This window comes from Amphibalanus amphitrite, unplaced genomic scaffold, assembly GCF_019059575.1.
Source record: "Amphibalanus amphitrite isolate SeventyFive unplaced genomic scaffold, NRLGWU_Aamphi_draft 001806F_arrow, whole genome shotgun sequence".
In the NCBI taxonomy this organism is placed as follows: domain Eukaryota; kingdom Metazoa; phylum Arthropoda; class Thecostraca; order Balanomorpha; family Balanidae; genus Amphibalanus; species Amphibalanus amphitrite.
The window spans coordinates 43,693-69,265 of record NW_024883299.1 but is presented as its reverse complement, the minus strand read 5'-3'; the positions used below and the strand labels follow the sequence as shown (position 1 = coordinate 69,265).

The 25,573-nt window shown below is 49.6% G+C and overlaps 1 protein-coding gene across 1 annotated transcript in view; it reads left to right on the top strand.

Annotated features, from left to right (window-relative positions):
* The window catches only part of LOC122375266 (lysine-specific demethylase lid-like), a 55,515-nt gene that overhangs the window by 13,625 nt on the left and 16,317 nt on the right, over nucleotides 1-25,573 (top strand). The window contains exons 3-10 of the mRNA XM_043354547.1: nucleotides 4,828-4,962; nucleotides 6,572-6,709; nucleotides 11,259-11,385; nucleotides 15,225-15,376; nucleotides 15,754-15,909; nucleotides 23,527-23,708; nucleotides 24,444-24,598; nucleotides 24,769-24,896. Of these exons, the coding sequence (XP_043210482.1) occupies nucleotides 4,828-4,962; nucleotides 6,572-6,709; nucleotides 11,259-11,385; nucleotides 15,225-15,376; nucleotides 15,754-15,909; nucleotides 23,527-23,708; nucleotides 24,444-24,598; nucleotides 24,769-24,896 (1,173 nt within the window). The remainder of the gene's footprint in view (nucleotides 1-4,827; nucleotides 4,963-6,571; nucleotides 6,710-11,258; nucleotides 11,386-15,224; nucleotides 15,377-15,753; nucleotides 15,910-23,526; nucleotides 23,709-24,443; nucleotides 24,599-24,768; nucleotides 24,897-25,573) is intronic.

Below are 25,573 nucleotides of genomic sequence, written 5' to 3'. Positions count from 1 at the left end.
GTACCAGCCGAGAGCTGTATTCAGCGAGCCGAGAGCTGTATTCAGGTGGTGGCCCGGGCCGAGAGCTGTATTCAGGCGGTGGCCCGGGCCGAGAGCTGTATTCAGGCGGTGCACACTGGGCCGATCGCCAGGTCTAGCACGACATGGGTAAAAAAATCGAACTTTGTGGATGTGCAATGAAACCTTTACCAATTTGTTCAAAAATGATGATACTACATTGCTGTGGTCTTTGTTTTCCAACACAATTGCTATTTCATGGCGAAAACTCAGCGAACTTCGGAATCGTTTGGACCGAACTCGTCCCCCGCACTCTTCGACAACGTATCTTTGATCCACGAAAACAATCACTATTTGAGGAGGAATTCCATATTTATATACATCAAACGATAGCTCCGGGTCTGCAGAACACACATAACCACATGAAAATGGCGAACTCTTACTTGGTTATGATGTATTGGCACCGCAAATATTTAAAGACGAAAATATAATTTCACATAATTGATGTCACACACAAATAGACTTTTAAAAAAAGTACCGCTGAGTACCGCTTCGAAAATCTCGCTACATGTCAATGATTCATTGCACTACAAGATACAACAGTCATTTTTTGCGACTTTTTGCGACTTTGGATGTAGCAGCCAAACATCAACTCGCCCCGGACCGGTGCTCGGCGTCAAACGCGCCGGGCCGGGAGGTGTTGATTGAACACTCCCCTTCTAAAATGGCTCTTGGGCCACATAGCGACACGTAGTAGGTAAGTGGCATTCGAAAGAGCGCCCGAAATTCCAGATGGAGTAATTAGTCATTTCTAGGTCAGGTCAAAGGTCACGTCACCAGAGGTCATCAAAGGTAAAATGTTGCATATATCAACACTTCTCGAAAACCGGCCCTTACCTCGGGAACCAATAGAGCTACATCGTCGCGGAAAAGTGCATTCAATTGCTCTTTTAGCGGTCTTTCTGAAATAAGCCCTCAGATTTGGCTTAACCCTCGCCCCTAGTGGTGTTTTTCCGGCCGCGAACGTATAGAAGTGGTCCGTTGGACCCCCCCGCCGTTTCGCCCCTGATCGAGCTGGAGCTTCGCGGAAAAGACGAGCGTGTTGCCCGTGACAAGAGGAAGCTGATAATACCCAATGTAAGGTCCTAGGTCATCGGTTGATCGTCCAGGTCAGGTCAATGACCCAAAAGTCGGGAAAATCGGGACCTGTTAGAACGTCGTAAAGGGTGGCTGCTATGTTTTTTTTTTTTTTGGGTGCTGATCACGAATATAATGTTATTTACGATCATAGATGATGTCTTCATACATTAAGGCCAGGTCGGGTCAGGTCAGGTCAGGTCAATCAGTAAGGGTTTTGCCGGGTATTTGCAGTAGGTGGCAACCGCCTCTGACAGCTTTGTAACATGTTATGAAGGCACCAAAGCTACATAGTAAATGTTCAAATGGTTGCTAGATTCGAGTTCAGCTCCAAAAACTAGCCTAGAAACATGTAAAACTCGAAAAAGTGAATCAAGGTCATCAAAGGTCAATGACCTTACCTGACCTTCTGGTGACCTTGACACCCACCCTAAAGCATGGGAGCAACATAATATCCCATTTCTGAACGCTTTAAACCAAGAAAAGACTGCAAACCCGCGGCTAATGCGAGCCGACATACGCTGAATCGCGATTCCGGCCAAACATGGTCTCGAAAGAAGGTCACAGGTCAAAGATCATTAAGGTCAGGGTCATGAAATTTTAAGGTTAGCTGTAAAAGTAGTTATCGCGAGGGTGCTGAAAGTTTCGTTGCGATCGGCCGCTTTTTACGCGAATTACTCGCGAAAAACCAAGGGTTCCGTTCGAGGATTCAGGCCCTGTCGCGCTGGAATGGCATATCGGCCCACTGTGCGGTGGCCCGGGCCGAGAGCTGTATTCAGGTGGTGGCCCGGGCCGAGAGCTGTATTCAGGCGGTGGCCCGGGCCGAGAGCTGTATTCAGGTGGTGGCCCGGGCCGAGAGCTGTATTCAGGCGGTGGCCCGGGCCGAGAGCTGTATTCAGGTGGTGGCCCGGGCCGAGAGCTGTATTCAGGCGGTGGCCCGGGCCGAGAGCTGTATTCAGGCGGTGGCCCGGGCGACCACAGCCCAGACTGCATACGATACCGGCGCCGGCTCAGCGGCGGCTCCAGGCTATACAGGGTGTTCGCGATAAATTTGACACTCCACCAACTCTGTTGAAAATGCTTGATATCTCAGGAAGTAACCGATGGATTTCCACCATTCAAATTACAGACGATAGCCCAGTACATGTAGTTTTCAACACATTCAAAAAATTGTCCCCATCAATCTCCTAACACCTTCAGTGAGCCACTTGACCTGGAGAAGATGGTCTTCACATGGTCTCTACAGAGACATGAGGACACCATCTTCAGCCTTGCTGGTCGTTTGACTTTGATGTTACAACAGGCATCGCTGGTGTTTTTCGCAGCTACGCCACATAAGCAACGGCTCATAAGATTGCAGTCTTTTGACTTAGGGGGTCAAATGTTCGGCCCGGTGAGGTTGAGGAAATTCTCCAAAAGTGACTTTTGACTCTTCGCGGAGGGAAAGCCAGGCGACAAGTTTTGTTCGCATGTGAGCCGATGTCCATATGGTCACTCTCTCCACTCATGGCCTCACTGTCGCGCTGAGCAGCTTCACACAGCCTCACGAGGGCAGCTGAAGACCTCCCTTGAAGATGTGGTAGCTCATGATGTTGCCGTCGCTGAACGGGCAGTCGCCACACTGTCTCCTACAGGCCAATGCGTCCATGTTCCGAACGCAACTCTTTAATTTCACTCTAGCGGCCTTACCAGCGTTTGAAGAGCATTTATCAGCAGTCAAACATGAAAACCGGCGCGGTTGATCATTATGCATGCCACTGTCTTCAAGGATTGTGACAGGTTCCAATTAACCAAGCTCAACAACTTTTCCACCAATAACAAACAACATGCTGAGCTAAATATTGCCTTTTACAGATAACGAATATTCCAACTGGTCTTGAAATAAGAGAGAAATGAAAAACTGTCAAATTTATCGCGAACACCCTGTAGAGCGGGGTGTGACCACAGCAGCCACCACGATACAATCTGTATACCGTAATCAGATATCAAGCACGGTCATTCAGCTCCAGCTGTAAACACTCAGCTCCATCTGTAAACACTCAGCTCCAGCTGTAAACACTCAGCTCCAGCTGTAAACACTCAGCTCCAGCTGTAAACACTCAGCTCCAGCTGTAAACACTCAGCTCCAGCTGTAAACACTCAGCTCCAGCTGTAAACACCGAGTGGCACATGCTTTATATTCAAATGACATGTCTCCGCGCCAGCGTTTAGCGCTGGCGGCAGCACCTGTCAACAAAAATATCAGAACAGAGAATTCCTACCAAAGTGTCCCCCTCGCCGTCTCTGTCCAGCCACCGATAGCCCCGGCGTCCAGATGCGGCGTCCAAATCAACACATTTTCGACCTCCCACAAAACTCTAAGAACAAGCCCAATAGCTCGACGTGGTTTTGCATATATGTAGGAATCTTGGTTTTGCACTTCGCTAAATTCGCCGCGTGTTATGGTAATCTGTAATCTGCTGTATCTGTCTGTAAATCTGTAGTAAAATAATTGATACCAAATTGAGGAAAAACTTGACAAAAGCACGAAGCCACTGAAAGCAAGAATCTCTAACGTTGCATGCATATAGGCATTGCTAAAGTGCGAAAATCAGAAAAACACTGGCGGGGGGGGGGGGGGGGGCGAGAGTAGCATTGGGGGACGAACTCAGCATTGGGGGGCCGAGGACCCACCAAAAGTATACAATTGACACCAGTGCCCACAGCAGACTGTCTACCTACCCACGGCTGACTGCCACACTACCCATAGCTAACTCACCCTGCCCTCAGCTGTCACCCTACCCACAGCTGTCACCCTACCCACAGCTGTCACCCTACCCTCAGCTGACTGTCACCCTACCCACAGCTGTCACCCTACCCACAGCTGTCACCCTACCCACAGCTGCCACCCTACCCACAGCTGTCACCCTACCCACAGCTGACTGTCACCCTACCCTCAGCTGTCACCCTACCCACAGCTGTCACCATACCCTCAGCTGGCTGTCACCCTACCCTCAGCTGTCACCCTACCCACAGCTGTCACCATACCCTCAGCTGTCACCCTACCCTCAGCTGACTGTCACCCTACCCTCAGCTGACTGTCACCCTACCCTCAGCTGTCACCCTACCCTCAGCTGACTGTCACCCTACCCACAGCTGACTGTCACCCTACCCACAGCTGTCACCCTACCCACAGCTGCCACCCTACCCACAGCTGTCACCCTACCCACAGCTGACACCCTACCCACAGCTGACTGTCACCCTACCCTCAGCTGTCACCCTACCCACAGCTGCCACCCTACCCACAGCTGTCACCCTACCCACAGCTGACTGTCACCCTACCCTCAGCTGTCACCCTACCCACAACTGTCACCCTACCCACAGCTGTCACCATACCCTCAGCTGGCTGTCACCCTACCCTCAGCTGTCACCCTACCCACAGCTGTCACCCTACCCACAGCTGTCACCATACCCACAGCTGTCACCCTACCCACAGCTGCCACCCTACCCTCAGCTGGCTGTCACCCTACCCTCAGCTGACTGTCACCCTACCCTCAGCTGTCACCCTACCCTCAGCTGTCACCATACCCACAGCTGTCACCCTACCCACAGCTGTCACCCTACCCACAGCTGACTATCACCCTACCCACAGCTGACTGTCACCATACCCTCAGCTGTCACCCTACCCACAGCTGACTGTCACCCTACCCACAGCAGCCGACAGCTGCTGACCAGTCAGCGGTGCCCGAGGCGGGGAAGGCGTCACCGGACGACCCGGCTAAGAAGCTGGCCGGCACGCGGCGCGTGTCGCGCCCCCAGGACACCACGCTGGACCACGATGCCGTCCAGGTGAGTGGACGGCTCGGTGGCTGGTCTGGGATGGGCGGCTCGGTGGCTGGTCTGGGATGGGCGGCTCGGTGGCTGGTCTGGGATGGGCGGCTCGGTGGCTGGTCTGGGATGGGCGGCTCGGTGGCTGGTCTGGGATGGGCGGCTCGGTGGCTGGTCTGGGATGGGCGGCTCGGTGGCTGGTCTGGGATGGGCGGCTCGGTGGCTGGTCTGGGATGGGCGGCTCGGTGGCTGGTCTGGGATGGGCGGCTCGGTGGCTGGTCTGGTCTGGGCGGCTCGGTGGCTGGTCTGGTCTGGGCGGCTCGGTGGCTGGTCTGGGATGGGCGGCTCGGTGGCTGGTCTGGGATGGGCGGCTCGGTGGCTGGTCTGGGATGGGCGGCTCGGTGGCTGGTCTGGGATGGGCGGCTCGGTGGCTGGTCTGGGATGGGCGGCTCGGTGGCTGGTCTGGGATGGGCGGCTCGGTGGCTGGTCTGGGATGGGCGGCTCGGTGGCTGGTCTGGTCTGGGCGGCTCGGTGGCTGGTCTGGTCTGGGCGGCTCGGTGGCTGGTGTAAGGCCCGCCCCGTCACAGGCAGTACCGAAGACCGTCGTGGGCCGTGGCACGTGCCACGTGAAAAGTCAAGGGTGTTCAAGCTGTTTTGCAAAAGTAATGATTTTGAGAGGCTCATATCTCAGCAGCTGCTTGGGCGATTGTCTTGCGGTAATTTTTGTAGGGTAGCTGCATCCCTTCTACCAAAGGTCGGATACTCTTGATCTATGTGAGTGACCCCCACTGCACGTGCAAAATACAAAAAGAAGAGGGGCCAAATTTGTTCCCATTTCAATAACTCGGTAATTACTGGGGCGATTTCGCTGAAACTTGGCATACAGGTAGGCACCCACCAGGCAATGCATTCCCATGTGTTGCGGTTAAGGTGCTACTACACGTGCGCACGTGCAGGGGGCGCTTCCAGATCTCGAGAACGGCTGGGCCGATTGCGCTCAAATTTGGTACACGGTTGGGGACCGGTTAGTAGGGTGCCGTGCAAAAGTCAGTTTGGACCCCGTTTGCACGTACGCACGTGCAGAATGCCGCTTCCAGATCTCAGGAACGGCTGGGCCGATTGCGTTCAAATTTGGTACACCGCTAGCGACCGGTTAGAAGGGTGCTTTGCACAAGCCCGTTGGAAGTACCCTCTCGCCCTTCCGCACGTGCAGGGCTCACTATCTCGCTCGCTTGTTCTTCGCCCCAAAAGGCGTTTTACTGGTACCTATCGACCTACTGTTGACAATATCGAGGGTAGAAGACATTAAATGCATTTTGATGTCCCATGACTTACCCGGAACGTTTTCGACAATCCCCTTCGAAATTGCGGTATCTACATTTCTTTAGGAGATGTGAAATAGCGAGCAGAGGACAGGAGGCTGATTGGTCGCACTACATGTCGCCGGCAATGGCAAATATGTCGAAGTTTGTAGAGTCTGTTTTGCCATTTCACAGATAACCAGCGGGCCCGCATCTTCCCCGGTCGCTGGTGGCTCTGTGTGCGTGGCACATTGTCTGCTGAGGTTGTGAAGGCGGCGAGCTTGGTGGTGCTGTGGCCTGTGTGAGTGTCTGCCGCTCTGTGCCGACAGGAGCTGGCCGACCAGGGGCCCAACAACAAGGAGCTCAAGCGGCTCCAGTTCTACGGCGCCGGGCCCAAGATGTCCGGCTACCAGGAGAACAACAAGAGCAAACCCAGGGCCAAGAAGATCCTGTACGACATTGACCCGGTGCGTGAGTGGTGGCTGTGTGTCGCGGCGGCGACTGGATGGTCGGTGGTCAGTAACGGTCAGTGCTCAGTGATGGGTCGGCGGATATCCCCCCCCCCCCCCTGAGGGCTTTCGTAAATAGCGGGAAAACCGCGGCGCGTAGCGTCGCGAAAGTTTGCCTGACTATTCCACCATCAATTTTACACATACATTGTGAGCAAGTTTAAACCTCCTACCTTTCAAAGTCAAGTCACCAGGTCAGTTCGAATGACCCAACCTCAAATAACTTTTTGGCAACTTTGTCACCTGTAACTCTGTAGTTTTCAATAGTTATGACTTCATTTTCAGCTGCTTTCCGGAGCACGAGTCTGCTGCCGTACGAGGGTCGTTCAAAACGCTGTTAGTCTCGCATGGTTTTGTCCTTCAAAAATTTTAGCCGCCGTTTTTATTAGATGATCATCATGTTGTAGTCATCCTCGCCGACAGTTTGCCATGGGTCATTTCCGACTTAACCATTCCCATTACTTCTGAAATAGAGTTTCTCAGCCGACCCGATTTTGCGACCTCCATTTTCATGCCTGACCCATGGTCAGAGATGAACCCTTTTTGTGAGCTCATGAAGGATCGAATGCGCTTGAAAACAATGAGACTGCTTGAGGAAGGTTGTTACGAATGCCCATGCAAAATTTCGACCGTTAATTAATTGTTGATTTAGAATTATTGATAAAAAAACATAGCTGGTACCTGTCAACGAACTTTTGAGACACCCTGTACAATTTTTAGGCGCCCATAACATCATGCAATCCACTAAGTTTAAAACGTTTCTGACAAACACTGCAGGCTGGACATGATTGCAAACTTTTTTAGGCTTGGTCAGTTACCTTGACCTGGTGACCTGACCTGACATGACCTGGGGTCAAAAATTTCACGCATTGTCCAAAATTGATGTACAAAAAGCTACTCCAAGCGGCGCCGCGGTGTTTTATTCGGTTACAGGACAATTTGCCGAACTGCATTTTGCCGAATGCTTATTCGCCGAATGTCAATATGTCGAATGCATTTTGCCGACGTGTCTTTTTGCCGACGTGTCAAAAGGGCGAAGTGCTAAAAGTCGAAATGCAATTTGCCGACATACCTTTTTGCCGACGTGCAATAAGCCGAAAATGTCAATTTGCCGAAAAGGCAATTAGTCGAAATGTCAATTCGCCGAAATGCTAATTTACCGAAATGCTAATTAGTCGAAATGTAAATTTGTCGAAATGTCAATTTGCCGAAATGTCAATTTACTGAAAAGTCAATTAGTCGAAATGTCAATTCGCCGAAATACTAATTTGCCGAAATGCTAATTAGTCGAAATGTAAATTTGCCGAAATGTCAATTTACCGAAAAGTCAATTAGTCGAAATGTCAATTTGCCGAAATGCCAATTAGCCGAAATTAACCTAACCTAACCTAAACTAACCTAACATGACCCGTAAGTATTAACTTTAAGACCGACTCGCTTTTCAAAGGTAAAGAAACCCACTTACATGTCACCAAAGTATAAGAAAAACATAACCAAACCTTACCTAACCTGACCTACTGTTTTTTGCCTACCCGTGGATAAGGGAGAAGCTACTCACATGAATGGATTGCAGACAATGATAAGTCAAGTATTTTTAGGTTAAGTGATTGTGCATCAGGCTGCAGGCCTTCGGCCTGAGGCCAGATACCTACACAACAATGTAGCCAGGAGCCTGCCACTAATCGGGTTAACCCTCACCGGACCTATTGGTTTTCTACATACACGCCGGCCGAAGTGGTAATTGCTGAAAGGCGATTTGCCGAATGTTATTTTGCCGAATGTATTTCGGCGAATGTCATTTTGCCGATGTGCTTTTTGCCGACGTGTCAAAAAGTCGAAATGCCATTTGCCGACATGCCTTTTTGCCGAAATGCCAATTTGCCGAAATGCTTATTAGTCGTTTCGCCCCTGGTGGAGCTGGCGCGTCGCGGAAAAAAACGAGCGTGTGCGCCGTTACGAGACGCAGAGATTGACATCCGATTTTAAGGTCCTACGTTTACCGGTGACCTCTGAGGTCAGGTCAAGTGCCCCAAGGTACGGTTCAGTTTTTGGCGAATAACTTCGCCAGAAAGGGCCGCAGGGCCGCGATTTTGGCAGCATCGTGTTTGCCTTGCTTAGGCGCGTCAAATGATATAATTTTTGTTTGGGTCAAGTCAACTTAGGGTGTTGACCTAAGGTCACGGTCAGGTCAGCACCCTAGGTCATGAAGTTGGTGGAAAGAGGTCATGTCGCATATCATTCGATTCGGCAGGTCTTCCTGAGTCCATTGGTGGCTTTCCCGACTCGCTAGCTCAATTTGATCGGGAGTTATTGACGAAAAACTAATATGACCTTGATGACGTCATAGATGACGTCACGCAAGGTCAACATTGCAAAAGTTACTCACCTAACCTTGCAAGGAGTGCGTCAAATCACGATTCTGTGTGCTTGAGATAGTTGGAGATCGTTCCCGGCGCCTGAATAGCAGTTTTCATTTTTCCCCATTGACTTATAATGGTGATGTCACGAAAATGACCTGACCTCATATGACCTTTAGGAAAAATCCGAGATATGCAAATTGTGAAACTCATAATGGATACTAGATCCTGCAAGTTTTATCTCCCTGTGACATCACCTCTAGCCGTGAGGGCGTTGCGAAGTTGCGATATCTGAAGACCGTGCAGAGGTTCACTTATGACGTCATAGGTCGGTGACCTGACCTGACCCGAAAATGCGGTTGGTGTAAAAAGATCCGGCTTGAAACAAAAGGTCAGCTATGCCAAGTTTCAGCTCTCTATCGCCAGCGTGTTCGGAGCTATCGCAAAAAACCTATGGGGGTGCGGCACCCGCACTCGCCCCCCCCCCCTCGGCCGGCGAGGGTTAACCTAAAAATATTTGACTTACCTTTGCCTGTAATCTCTCCTAAGGTATTGCCTTCGGCACTGCGCTGTTTCGCCACGAGCAATTTGATGTTTATTTTCACATGGTATTGGTGCTTTTAAACTTGCTTGTGCCATGAATAATTATTAGTTATGAAATCAGGAGGTCAAAGGATATCATGTGATTTGCTTCTTACTTGGGGATTGCACCAAAAGTAAATTGGTGATCAGTCCTAAGTAAATAAACACCACCTAACCTAACCTAACCTAACCTAGGTTTGCAGATTGACATTTCGGCAAAGTTATATTTCAACTAATTGACATTTCGGCAAACTACCCATTCGGCAGATTGACATTTCGGCAAATTGACATTTTGGCAAATTTACCTACATTTCGGTAAATTGGCATTTCGGTAAATTGACATTTCGACAAATTGACATTTCGACAAATTGACATTTCGGCAAATTGACATTTCGGCAAATTGACATTTCGGCAGATTGACATTTCGGCAAATTGACATTTCGACTAATTGACATTTCGACTAATTGACATTTCGACTAATCGACATTTCGGCAAATCGCATTTCGGCAAATTTACATTTCGACTAATAAGCATTTCGGCAAATTGGCATTTCGGCAAAAAGGCATGTCGGCAAATGGCATTTCGACTTTTAGCATTTCGACTTCTTGACACGTCGGCAAAAAGCACATCGGCAAAATGACATTCGGCGAAATGCATTCGGCAAAATGACATTCGGTATATCGCCTTTCGGCAATTTGTCCGGACACCGTTTTATTCATACGCAAAAAAACGCGACAGGGTGGTAACATATGCCCTCCCCCCGCTGGGGCGAAGGTTAAGCGGATTCCACTGTAATAGGTAACTTCTTACAGGAACGAGATACAGCCGCGCGGATGGTCTCCTTGTGTTCAGCTCGTCAATGCGCATTGAATGATTTACATGATGACCTTGAGCTGACGTGACCTGAGGTCAACCTTTGACCTTGACCTTTTTGAGGTCAAAATATATATGTTTCGATGCGGATCGACGAGAGGATCACGAAGGTGCTATTAGTTTGTTCCTGACTTGGGTACTTCGAAAGTTATTCGAGAAAAAAACTCTTCATATTTAGCGGGGCTATTTTGACTTTTTTGACCCCTATGACGTCATCTTTGACATGACCTAAAAATGACCTCATTAAAAGTGTAGACTTTATCCACGTGTATCCCATTCCGTTTACCGCTTGTCGCTATCTTGCTTCGTTTTCGAGATCTCATGGGGGGGGGGTGCGGATACCCCACCCCGTCGGTTGTAAGTTGGCGTGGATAATTAATAGTCACCCGAAGTCTATATAGGGCCAACCAAAGCAGCCTCGTCCTGAAGTATTTGACGGTCAGTGGTCAGTAACGATCAGTGTTCAGTAACGATCAGTGATCAGTGGTCAGTGTCGGTCAGTGTTCAGTAGTAAGTGGTAAGTAGTGTGGTAAATAACGACCGTTGACGGTCAATAATAAGTAACTGGCAGTGGCTAGTTACCGCCGGTGGTCTGTAACAGTGATTGGTCAGCGGCGATCATTGTTCAGTGTTGATTGTTGAGTGAGTGCCGTGGTCAGTGCGGGCCAGTGACACGCGATGACGGTTGGTTGCAGCTGGCGCGCTACGTCTGCCACATCTGCACCAAGGGCGACTCGGAGGAGTCGATGCTGCTCTGTGACGGCTGCGACGACAGCTACCACACGTTCTGCCTGAACCCGCCGCTGATCGAGATCCCCAAAGGTAGGCGGCTCGTCAGTCCGCTCAGTCGTCAGTCCGCTCGGGGCCGGCTGTCTTCGAGGGAAATTGGCCAAAACATTGTGAGATACAGTTACGTCCTCCTGCACGTGCGCACGTACAAACTAGGTTCAAACGGAATTTTTCCGGCACCCCACTTCACGGTTCGTCGGAAAGTCATTTCATCCACCAAAGAAACGAAATATACCATTCGAAAGCTGACAGTGAGCTGATTCCAAAAATGTATTTTTTATCGAAATCGTTCGATGGCCTTTTTCAAAAATTGCGCATTTGTAAAAACGTACGTACCTACCTAATAATTTTTTATTTAACGAGCTGTCAAGGACATTCTTGAAATTATAGGCATGTTTTTCGTTTTCCAATGAAAGCTGAATGCCAAAAGCAATATGTAGCGAAAAATATTATCAAATATTAATATGCGTCTATCACAGCCGGCAACAAGGCGCAATTACACAACTCAGTGTCACGATGAATCAAAGTAAGCCACACTAAAGCGTGAAATGACCATTATCGACGCGCAGACCCGGCGCTCTCGGCTGTGTGACGGGCCGCGGAAGGGACGTTCCGCTGTCGCCCTACTAAACGGACGTCATAATTGTTAGTTTAACGCTTCAAGTCGGTACTTAAGTGGTTCAGGATACTTGAGAGGAAGATTCATCGCTCTGTCGTTTTCACATCATGTATGGATTTGTATTTGTTTATGTCTACTTTGCTCAATTCAGCTATGCATTATGCCAAGACAAGGAAAGTTGGCCGCGCTGAGCTGTCAGAGGTTGTACTATTGGTCTCAAGATAAGGGCCCAGGCGACCTGTAGTTCGGATGCGGTGAATACCCTCACCCTCGCCACAACTCGAGTGGGGGTGTCGCTGGGTGGGAGGAGGGGTGCACTCGGCCCGAGCTGTGGTGAGTGGTTAGGGTATTCACCGCATCAAAATTACAGGTCGCCTGGGCCCTTATCTTGAGACCAATAGTACAACCTCTGACAGCTCAGGTCAATGACCCAAAAGTCAGGAAAATCGGGACCTGTTAGAACGGCGTAGTGTCACTGCTGGGACACTCCACGATATATCGTTCAAAGCCGTACACCCTCATATTTTATTTTTCGCTTAAAATTGGTCTAATGGGTTGTTATGGGCGGGGAAGCCAGCTGTGCCAAGGATTTTTTCTTCGAACAACGGTTTCCGAGATATAGCCTCAGGCAATTCCTGGAGGTCACGCTGCAACCCTATGTTTGGCGGCTTATAACTCAGAAACTATTGGTTTTCTATGGTAAAAACTTTATATGGTTCAACTCGCAATCAACCAGCAAACGTTTTGGCTATCTCCAATTTTCGATTTTTGAAAATTTTGATCACGTGACATCTTGATCTTTTTTTTTCGAAGAGTAACCTTGATATTTTCCCAACTGAAAGTCGCAATTTTGTCTGATGACGATTAAAGCCTTATCAATTGTCTTTCATATGCGACAATAAAAAAGTGGCTTTCGGCGTGCATTGACCCGAGATCAGGTCATTTTTTGATCTGTCCTTTATAAGTCAATGGCAGAAATATCGGCTACCACCGAAACGCATCTGACCGGTTAAAATACTTTAAATCATGTTGAGTTAGGCTATTATTGATGGCACTGGTGCAGCTTTGTATCAGTGACCCGCTGAAAGGTCATCCGAGGTCACGCGTTGAACACACAATAATTTTCCGTTTTTGGCTGTACATTTTGATCTAATAAAGAAAGACACGTAGAAAAGGCACCAATCCGTTTGCTTTCGCCTAGCGCCAGTTCGTTTTGAATTTCGATACCGATGACCTGAGGTCAGGTCAATTTCTTGACCACCCCATTTTAAGTCAATTGGGGGAAAATCAGCTCCCTTATTTTTACACTAAAACGCGTCGGAATTGCCTCATGTACCATGAGTGACTCCATATGCGACTAACTTTGACTACCTTGAGAATTTTTTTGCTCTTGGTCAACTGTGACGTTGCTCTTGGGTCATGTGACGTCATTAAAGGTCACCAAATGCTTTTTTGCTAATAACTCCTTACAGGTTTGAGATACAGCCGCGCGGATAAGCTCATTGTGTTCAGCTCGTCAAGGCCCATCGAATGATATATATGATGACCTTAAAGGTCACATGACCTAAGGTCAACTTTTGACCTTGACCTTTCGAGGTCAACATACACATGTTTCGATGCGGATCGACGAGAGGATCACGATGGTGCTATTAGTTTGTTCCTAGCTGGGATACTTCGAAAGTTATTCGAGAAAAACTTCATTTATATGTAGTGCCGCCATTTAGACTTTCTTTTTACCCCTGTGACGTCATCTTTGACCTGACCTGAAAATGACCAGAGTAAAAATTGTAGACCTTTTCCATGTGTACCCTGTGCCGTTTACCGCTTGTCGCTATCTTGCTTTTTTTCTCGAGATCTCACTGTCGCTCCCGCTCGTAATAATGGGAAGGTCATAAAAATGACCTGACCTGAGGTCAACGCAGGCCGAAAGCCACTTTTTTATTATCGCATATGAATGACAATTGATAAGGCTTTAATCGTCATCAGACAAAATTGCGACTTTCAGCTGGGAAAATATCTAAGTCACTCTTCGAAAAAAGGTCAAGATGTCACGTGATCAAAATTTTCAAAAATCGAAAATCCGAGATAGCCAAAACGTTTGTTGGTTGATTGCGAGTTGAACCATATCAAGTTTTTACCATAGAAAACCAATAGTTTCTGAGTTATAAGCCGCCAAGCATAGGTTGCAGCGTGACCTCCAGGAACTGCCCGAGGCTATATCTCGGAAACCGTTGTTCGAAGAAAAAAATCCTTGCCACAGCTGGGTTCCCCGCCCATCACAACCCATTAGACCAATTTTAAGCAAAAAATAAAATATGCAGGTGTAAATTTCAAGGTTTTTTTGTCGATCTATCGTGGAATGCCCCTGCTATGAGGGTTTTCGGGGTCGAATATCGGTGTCAGTTTTGATCACAGACGATGTCTTCATGCATTTAGGCCAGGTCGGGTCAGGTCAGGTCAGGTCAACCAGTAGGGGGTCGTGACGGGTATTCTTAGTACGTGTCAACCGCCTCTGTCAGCTTCGTAACATGTTACGAAGGCACCAAAACTACTTCTTAAATGTTCAAAATTCAGATGGTTGCTAAATTTCAATTGAGCTAAAAAAACTGACCTAGAAACTAGTAAAACTCGAAAAAGTAAACCAAGGTCAATGTCAAATCAAAGGTCAGTTACCTGACTTGACCTTCAGGTGACCTTGACATCCACCCTAATGCATGGGAGCAGCATCAAATCACATGTGTGAACGTTTGAAACCACGAAAAGACTGCAAACGTGCGGCTAATGTGAGCCGACATACGCCGAATCGCGATTCCGGCCAAACGTGGTCTCGGAAAGTAGGTCAAAGGTCATTTGGGTCAGGGTCATGAAATTATCAGGTTAGGTGTAAAATAGATCAACGCGAGGGTGCCGAAAGTTTCGTCGCGATCGGCCGCTTTTTACGCGAGTTATTCGCGAAAAACCTTAGGGGGCTGCATCAACCCCCCCCCCCCTGTGCCGGCGAGGGTTAAAGGTCATTTGACCTACACGTTAGCTACGAAACCCCCTGTTCGGGTGAGAGTTCAGCAACCTTCGTAAGACCGTCAGGGGCACACGTGAGTCTGTTTGGGGCTTCTAGAGTCCTGCGTGATCCGAACTCGGCGCGTGACCCTCAGACACGGAAACCAGGTCAGACACGTGAGCTGGCTCAGTCAGTGGCCGCTGCTACTGGCGATGCCGGCAGTGTGTGCTACAGCGCCGGTCTGTGTGCCCGCAGGCGACTGGCGGTGCCCGCAGTGCGTGGCTGCCGAGGTGGAGAAGCCGCAGGAGGCGTTCGGGTTCGAGCAGGCGCAGAAGGAGTACACGCTGCAGACGTTTGGCGAGATGGCCGACCAGTTCAAATCGGACTACTTCAACATGCCCGTGCACGTAAGCCCGGCGACCTTGTTTAGTTACACCATTTACTAGTCATGCGTAAGACTGTTTTGCCTCTTGAATTAGCATTGATATGCTTTTCGTGTTTACCATGCCTTTGGCTACAAAGATGTAAATCTTTATAAGCATCAGATAAAGAAATGCGAGGGATTTATCTGGGTAAACCTTTTGGAACAGCCTGTAGATCGTAGCTCTGCGCCGTCACGCCCTGTCGCTGCCTGGTTCCCGGTCAGACACTGCTTGGGCCTTGTTACCACACCGATGAGCGAGTGGCCTGCGGCCGCAGTGGGTGGGCCGATGACCACTGTAGTCCGGGCGCCCCCCCGGAGTGGGTGACCTGTGCCCCAGTGACCTGTGCGCTGCCGCGACAGATGATCCCGACGCAGACGGTGGAGCGCGAGTTCTGGCGGATCGTCTCGTCGATCGACGAGGACGTGTGTGTCGAGTACGGCGCCGATCTGCACACCATGGACCACGGCTCTGGCTTCCCCACCGCCCAGTCCAAGAACCTCAGCGACGCCGACCAGGTGACTGGCCGCTCCTCGCCCACTGGCCCTGCACCGCGGCCCAGTCAGGGTGGACAGTGAAAAACTGATTTTTTATATTTACAGGGTGATCAATAATGAATGACATAAAGTAAGCCCCCAGGAGAAGCACATGATATATATATATATATATATATATATATATATATATATATATATATATATATATATATATATATATATATATATATATATATATATATATATATATATATATATATATATATATATATATATATATATATATATATATATATATATATATATATTTTAACACACAAACAGCATACCGTTAGAAAGAGAAATGTTGGACATTTGACATTATACACACGGATGTCAGTTGTGACACTTCGTTTGTCTACAGAAGGTGCTCGAAGAGATCTCGCTTCTCCGCTCGACCATGACCTTTGCTCCGGGCGCCTTCTTGTATGAATCAGTTCCTGTGGATTATTAGGCTACCGCGGGGAGACTGTATTCTTCCTGTAGTGTGATTGTTTAGCACAAACCACTTCTCATCGCTCCAGATCACCCGTTCGAACCATTCTTCGGCTTGACTGAGCCAGAAGATGCACGCTTCCAGCACCGACACCATGCTGTCAACGGAGAGGACGGTCGTTAGGATCGGGCGATATGGTTTCCAGTTCAGTTTCTTGTGCAGAATTGTCCACACATACCTGAAAGACGTTCCCAGGTTTCCTGAAGCATTGCGAAGGTGGATGTTGAGTTGATTTTTGAAGTTAACCTCTCTGCACTTGTTACGGCACGGCAAGGGCCCAATATCCCTGGTCACCATGCAGTCCGAAGTTTTTTTTCGGCCTGGACTTGAGCTTGTGACCCCAAGCAGCACAAGAAATCGTGGAGAGAACTCCCTTGATCCCCCTCCCTTGATCCCTTGGTCCCTCGTGGAGACCCTTGATGAACTGAAGGCTGTCGTTAGTCGTCGAGGACTACGCCCTCACGATGGTCGGTAACCATCTAAGACGCATGGCGCGGCACACCCGGCACCGGGCCGAGCTCTGCTGCGTGTAGAGGGGTGGGCACTTCGAGCACCTCCTTTAGACAAACGAAATGTCACAACTGAATTCCGTTTGTGTTATGTAAATGTCCAACATTTCTCTTTCTAACGGTGTGCTGTTAATGCATTAACATACATATATATGTATTATGCGCCTCTCGTGGGGGCTAACTTTATGTCATTGTTTCTTGATCATCCTGTAGTTTAGCTCAAATGTTTGGATGTGTACGGATTGACAGAGCCGGAGTCAACGCTAAGCAGAGCTTGTTGTGTAGACCCCGACCCCTATCGTCCGATCGCGCAATTCCTGGTAACGGGAGAATTTGGATGCCAAAGTTTAGCGTGCCCTTCATTAAAGGGACTATCCCACCTTCTAAAATGTTGTTAAAACCAGTTAAATTGTGCCCGACTTTATAGATTGGATGACCAGGAACACGGTTCTGGCATTTATTTTTCATTAAACATCTTAGGCTTCCCATATTCCAAACACAAACTTTCAAATATGTGACGTCACAGCCCAAAATTACCTCCTTCCCCAGGCCACATTACTGTCATAAAGCTGATTCTTTTTCTGTAGGCACCACAACAAAGTTCAGACCAAGTTTTAAGCGATTTTTCAACGAACAAACCCATTTAAATCAGAATGACTAAACGAGGTGACGTCACACTAACGGTCGCTCCATGTTGAAGATAGGGCCTTGTACAAGGCCCATTTTCAAATGAATGGAACGAATTTCTTAAACACCAAGAGGCCGCGGGGGTTGCAACCTAGATAGATAGTGGTTTCTGAACCTCGCCGCAAACTTGGCTATCTCAACTCAAACCCCATGTTAAAGGTGGGATAGTCCCTTAAAAGGGACAGTATCATCGAAAAAAAATCAATGTATGGAGCTTTTTTTTTACTAGCATTTCTTATTTTTCTGAATCAGAAAAACATAGTTTGAGGACCGAACTCGGTGAAAAAATATTTTTTCATGAGCGAGTCATTTTCATGAGCGAACCACCACTACAAGCATGGCCGCCACTTTGGAAGCCTGCGAAATTACTACAGAACTGGCGCAGATAATACATTATTGACGCTACGCTTACGCGGCCGCTCTTCCGATTGAGTTGTCGTTAGGGAAAGGCAGCATTAGGTATTGCCCAGAAGATATCACGTGACAAGCTGAAGGAATTCCTTCAAGCTGAAGGAATTCCTTTGTTGAGCCGCTAGAATCCGAAGGAAACAGCGGAAATTGCCTACGACTATTTAATGAATTTAACGATGATGAATAAGTGCGAAAAACGTTTTGGCTTTATAAAATTTGAGGAAATGACCAGGTTAAAAGTTTTATTACTGGCGGTCAATTCAAAACGGCGCAAACATTTAAACAGTAAAGATAGTGAAGCACGATTCAAAGTGTAGTACACCTTTCGTACTTTGAGCGGCGATAGCGGGATAACGGTGTGGAGCTTCGAGGATCGGTCTTCAGTTCCCGGACCAGAAAGGTGGGGCCTATGCAATGTCAAATTTCATCAAAGTGGTGATACTGTCCCTTTAAGCCGAACGCGTCCTGTCCCACTCAACTGACTTCCATATTCACCTAGTATTGATCTGACCTGGCCTGTCTTTAAAGTGCTGAGCAGTTAACCCGCGCCGGGCTGGTGCTCTGAGATTCCGCGCCGGGCCGGGGGGGGGGGGTGTCTGAACACCCCCCCCCTTCTAACTCGGCTCCTGGGCCATGTAGCGACACGCGGTAAGCGGCAATCGAAAGAACGTCCAAAATAAGGACGAAAACACCTCGGTCATTTTTTGGGTCAGGTCGCAACGTCGTCTATAATTGCTAAAAATTGTGTTTGAAAATTTTACGTCATCAATTTTGAACAGTTTTTTTTTCGCTATAACTTTGCCAAAAAGAGGTATCGATCTGAAATTTCGTATGTAAATAGAAGTCGGTAAGGTCTATCACATATATTTCGTCTTTTTGAAAATCGAAAAAACTTTTAGGATTTTTTTGACAATTATATTAAAAAAGTATAGTTTTGATTTTTGCGGTCAAAATTCAAAAACTTCAAAATTCCGAGATAGCAGTTTTGTAGCCCTGGTTACGGAGCGAGCGAAGCGAGCGGAGTCTTACGTAGAATAACGGAAATTTCTGAGTATGAGCGGCCGGCCGGCCGGCCGGCCGGCCGTGCGGACGCTTTTGCGAGGCTTATATCTCAGCAACCACTTGACCGATTTACATGCGGTAATTTTTGTAGGGTAGCTTCATTCCTTCTACCAAGTATTGGACTATTCCCGATGCATGTGGGTGACCCCTTATGCACGTGCCACGTGCAAAACGAAGAGGTGTCACTTTTGTAATTGTTGCAATATCTCGGTAACTACTTGGCCGATTGCGCTGAAAGTTGGCATGTAGGTAGGCACCCACTAGGCACTGCATATCCATGTGCCAGAGTTGGGGTGCCGCTGCACGTGCGCACGTGCAGGGGTCGTTTCCAGATCTCGAGAACGGCTCGACCGATTGCGCTCAAATTTGGTACACAGTTAGGGACCGGTTACTAGGGTGCCGTGCACAAGTCAGTTGGGACCCATTTTGCACGTGCGCACGTGCAGGGTGCCGCTTCCAGATCTCGAGAACGGCTGGGCCGATTGTGCCCAAATTTGGCACATCGCTAGAGACCAGTCAGTAGGGTGCCGTGCACAAGTCAGTTGGAGGTACCCCCTCGAAATTTCGCACGTGCAAGACTCACCCCCTCGCTCGCTCCGTTAGTCGCCCCAAAAGGCGCTATACTGGTAATTACGGAGCGAGCGAAGCGAGCGTAGTCTTTCCTTAGATTAACGGAAATTTTTTAGTATGAGCGGCCGGCCGGCCGGCCGGCCGTGGTCACGGTTTTGCGAGGCCTATATCTCAGCAACCACTTGACCGATTTGCATGCGGTAATTTTTGTAGGGTAGCTTCATTCCTTCTACCAAGTATTGGACTATTCCCGATGCATGTGGGTGACCCCTTATGCACGTGCCACGTGCAAAACGAAGAGGTGTCACTTTTGCAATAGTTGCAATATCTCGGTAACTACTGGGCCGATTGCGCTGAAAGTTGGCATGTAGGTAGGCACCCACTAGGCAATGCATATCCATGTGCCAGAGTTGGGGTGCTGCTGCACGTGCGCACGTGCAGGGGTCGATTCCAGATCTCGATAACGGCTGGACCGATTGCGCTCGAATTTGGTACACGGTTACGGAGCAGTTAGTAGGGTGCCGTGCACAAGTCAGTTGGGACCCATTTTGCACGTGCGCACGTGCATGGTGCCGCTCCCAGATCTCGAGAACGGCTGGGCCGATTGTGCTCAAATTTGGCCTATCGCTAGAGACCGGCTAGTAGGGTGCCGTGCACAAGTCAGTTGGAGGTACCCCCTCGCAATTTTGCACGTGCAAGGCCCACCCTCTCGCTCGCTCCGTTAGTCGCCCCAAAAGGCGTTATACTGGTTCTACACCTTTAATGTCGTAAATGCTTTTCTTTATGTTCAAAACCTGACAGCTCTTCCCGCGAAACCTTTTTTTGGGTCGAAAACGGCAGAACTGACGTCACTCTGACGTCATTTACGGCCAACATATCATAGCCTTTGAATTTTTTTGGTCACAATGTGTAAAATTGATGCCCGAGAGGGTACTGAAAGTTTGGTGACGATCGGCGCAATGGTTCTGGAGATACATCGAAAAGTCTGGGGGGTGGGGGAGGGGGGCAAAAATAGCTCCCCCCCCCACCACCAGGGCGCGGGTTATCATATATAGCATTTAATTTTCTTCACATGTAGGTACTCAAAATACCTACATGTATTTTAGGTATGAAAGGTATTGTTTTAGGTATTTAGGTAAAAGGTATTTTATTAGGTAGGTATTTAGGTATGAAAGGTTCATGTTTAATAAGAGCATGATTTAATGAAACATTTCGATATGATCTAATTGGTTCATATTTTAATCATATCAGCCAAAAATTATAACCTAGTCACTGTCGTTATTGAAAGGACCCGCTCCCCAAGTCGATTAATACTAATCATTTGTAGAACATTAGTTGCATCATGTAAAAGAGTCTTTTTCCACTGGAAATGCTTTTGAGCTACAGTGTGGAAAGGAACATACATGAGCAAATGTTTTCTTTCCATTCACTTCATATTTTGTAACCAGACGTAGTGTGCAAGATGTATGGTTTATGTTAGGTAAGACCCGGTTGGACCCGTCAGCAAATTTCCAAGAACCGTGTCCTCGGGCCCACATTCTGCCACATTTTGCCCTTGTGCGTTCCAAGGCATTGCGTTGCAACTATGCGTTAAAAATAACATGCAGGTTTAAAAAGCAGGTTCTGGGGCATTTCCCGTCTTCTGCTTTTTTCGCTGAAAAGGTTTGTCCAAAACAGCAAAATGGCCTTTTTCGACAAAATCTAATTTCTAGCGCAATATCGTCAATCAAACAGGTACAGTGCATGACGTTGAGCCATGCAGCGTTAACTCTGACTCCGGAGTCGGAGTCGGTAAGATTTTGGCGACTCCGACTCCGACTCCGACTCTGCAGCCTTGGGTAAAACACACATACGGGCGAGGGTTAAGAGGGTTTAGTTAAGATTACATACACTCGTCCAAAAGAGGCGCGGTTTCATTTCACATTATTAACCTAAAATCTGCTTCGTAGCGGGGGAGGGTCGTTTTGCGCACACTGCTCTTCGCCGAATTCTGAAAAAAACTACTTAGCATGTCTTGTATCTGATGTATGCCTATTGTCTTTACTTGTCATGAATAACTATTTCAGACAGAGGCCATTTAAAGCAAGACCATCAAGTCACGCCTGACGCCATGATCTAAATTTGATCTGACTTGAAAATGAGGGAGCCACTTTTTCGTGATTTTGGGAGACCCTTGAACGTCGCTCATGGCTTGTCACTACGAGAAGCACCACATGTCCAATGCCCATTCCTCTAATCGGGCCTACCTATTGGTGCGAGGTAATGGAGAAACCTAAATATTGACCTGACCTTAGTTACTTATCTAAACCCAAGATGCACGCTCAATGCATCTTATCACTGTTAACAATCACTGAATGTTTCTCAACAATGGTTAAGTCAGTGCGTTGCTTAGCCCCACCGTTTTTTCTTCTCGATAATCTCGAAAATCTTAAATGTGTGTGCAAAAATGCCCCCGCCACGCGCAGCATTTTAACATGCAATGATGCAGGAGTTACCTACTAACTATGCATTTCAAACCCGCTTTAACGGTCAATGATAAACATCTGACGGATCTGATGGTATGTCGGCTGCGGTGTCACTGACTGGACCTGATGGTATGTCGGCTGCGGTGTCACTGACTGGACCTGATGGTATGTCGGCTGCGGTGTCACTGACTGGACCTGATGGTATGTCGGCTGCGGTGTCACTGACTGGACCTGATGGTATGTCGGCTGCGGTGTCACTGACTGGACCTGGTGGTATGTCGGCTGCGGTGTCACTGACTGGACCTGGTGGTATGTCGGCTGCGGTGTCACTGACTGGACCTGATGGTATGTCGGCTGCGGTGTCACTGACTGGACCTGCTGGTATGTCGGCTGCGGTGTCACTGACTGGACCTGATGGTATGTCGGCTGCGGTGTCACTGACTGAACCTGATGGTATGTCGGCTGCGGTGTCACTGACTGGACCTGATGGTATGTCGGCTGCGGTGTCACTGACTGGACCTGCTGGTATGTCGGCTGCGGTGTCACTGACTGGACCTGATGGTATGTCGGCTGCGGTGTTACTGACTGAACCTGATGGTATGTCGGCTGCGGTGTCACTGACTGGACCTGCTGGTATGTCGGCTGCGGTGTCACTGACTGGACCTGATGGTATGTCGGCTGCGGTGTCACTGACTGGACCTGCTGGTATGTCGGCTGCGGTGTCACTGACTGGACCTGATGGTATGTCGGCTGCGGTGTCACTGACTGGACCTGCTGGTATGTCGGCTGCGGTGTCACTGACTGGACCTGCTGGTATGTCGGCTGCGGTGTCACTGACTGGACCTGCTGGTATGTCGGCTGCGGTGTCACTGACTGGACCTGATGGTATGTCGGCTGCGGTGTCACTGACTGAACCTGATGGTGTGTCGGCTGCGGTGTCACTGACTGGACCTGATGGTATGTCGGCTGTGGTGTCACTGACTGGACCTGCTGGTATGTCGGCTGCGGTGTCACTGACTGGACCTGATGGTATGTCGGCTGCGGTGTCACTGACTGGACCTGCTGGTATGTCGGCTGCGGTGTCACTGACTGGACCTGCTGGTATGTCGGCTGCGGTGTCACTGACTGGACCTGATGGTATGTCGGCTGCGGTGTCACTGACTGGACCTGATGGTATGTCGGCTGCGGTGTCACTGACTGGACCTGCTGGTATGTCGGCTGCGGTGTCACTGACTGGACCTGATGGTATGTCGGCTGCGGTGTCACTGACTGGACCTGATGGTATGTCGGCTGTGGTGTCACTGACTGGACTTGATGGTATGTCGGCTGTGGTGTCACTGACTGGACCTGATGGTATGTCGGCTGCGGTGTCACTGACTGGACCTGATGGCGCGCACAGGAGTATGTCCGCTCCGGCTGGAACCTGAACAACATCGCCGTGCTGGACGACTCGATTCTGGCGCACATCAAGGCCAACATCTCCGGCATGAAGGTGCCCTGGATGTACGTCGGCATGTGCTTCTCCACCTTCTGCTGGCACAACGAGGACCACTGGAGCTACTCCATCAACTACCTGCACTGGTACGTGCCATTCTCAATGGGGTGGTCGGTTACAGGCTATCTTGATATTCGGCTTACGAGCCTCAGGTTAATCGAAAGGGACTCTTTATTCGCCGTTAGCCCGGGCCTCAGCACTGGCTGCAGTTGCCTGGTACTGGTAGACTGTGCCGTATGACTTGAGAGTTGCGCGGGTCAGCCTAACTGTACACTGTTTGTCACCGTGCCGTGTCGCCGGATAGAGGGCTTTGTGAACTCCGGCCGGTGCGTCAAACCACGTGTGTGCCTGTGTACCGGTCGTGTACCGGCTGTGTGTGTACCGGCTGTGTGTGTACCGGCTGTGTGTGTACCGGCTGTGCGTACCGGCTGTGTGTACCGGCTGTGTGTACCGGCTGTGTGTGTACCGGCTGTGCGTACCGGCTGTGCGTACCGGCTGTGTGTACCGGCTGTGTGTACCGGCTGTGTGTACCGGCTGTGTATACCGGCTGTGTGTACCGGCCGTGTATGTACCGGCTGTGTGTACCGGCCGTGTACCGGCTGTGTGTACCGGCTGTGTGTGTACCGGCCGTGTGTACCGGCTGTGTGTGTACCGGCCGTGTACCGGCTGTGTGTGTACCGGCTGTGTATGTACCGGCTGTGTGTACCGGCTGTGTGTGTACCGGCTGTGTGTACCGGCTGTGTATGTACTGGCTGTGTGTACCGGCTGTGTGTACCGGCTGTGTGTACCGGCCACCAGTGACCGTCTGGCCTGTGGCGCAGGGGCGAGCCCAAGACGTGGTACGGCGTGTCAGGCCTGCGCGCGCAGCAGTTCGAGGAGGCCATGAAGTCGGCGGCGCCGGAGCTGTTTAAGGCGCAGCCGGACCTGCTGCACCAGCTGGTGACCACCATGAACCCCAACGTGCTGATGGCGGCTGGTGAGTGGCGACGGCCGGCCGGCCCACGCGCTGTGAAACTTAGCGTTAGGCGCAGGCCAGCCAGCGTTGGTGTGGCCAGTGTGACGTGCATTGTGCAGCCAGTGGATGTCTTTGATGTAGCGAGGGAAGGGCTGTTGGCCGCTGATGCTGACCGGCGGCGGTGTGCGCAGGTGTGCCGATCTTCCGCACGGACCAGCACGCCGGCGAGTTTGTCGTCACCCTGCCGCGCGCCTACCACACCGGCTTCAACCAGGGGTTCAACTTCGCCGAGGCCGTCAACTTCGCGCCGCCGGACTGGGTACGTCCGCCACCCGCGCCCACACTCAGACCAGCAGAGGCGTGCTCTTATCTGTCGGATCACTTCAAGGCTGTTTTTAGTCAAGCTCACATCAAAATTATCTTTACTTATCGGTACACTCGGGGGCAGATTGATGTTCTACAACTCTTTATGCACCGGGTTCCTATGGCTCAGCATTGGCAGCAGCCGCCTGGTACCGGTAGACTGTGCCGCTTCACTTACTTGTCAAGCGGCACAGCCTACCCACACCGTATGCCACTGGTCTGGGTCGGTGGCTGGAAGGCGATGTGGGCCGCCTGTGACGTCAGCGCAGCGGTGAGGGCCGAGCCCGGAGGCATGGCTCGGGTCGGCGCGGCGCGGCGGCTGGCGAGGGCTGGGGAGTGAGGTGGGGTGGGAGCACGAACATCGCGCGGCTGAGCGAGTGTAGTTAACTTTCGCGTCTCAAGGCGCCAATTATTCTACCTAACAAGTGTGCCAAAACAGTTGTTAAAATGTCCTATCCCCAAGACAGCGCCTATCATCATACTTGCAATGCACATTACGACACACTTAAGCGTGGCAATGGGACAGCCGATAGAACTTATGTCACTCGTGCATCGAGGTGCGGTGCTATATTTTGTATAACATATTAGTATTAAGGCCTTGATTGAGCAGATTGGTGTCTATTGTTTCGCACG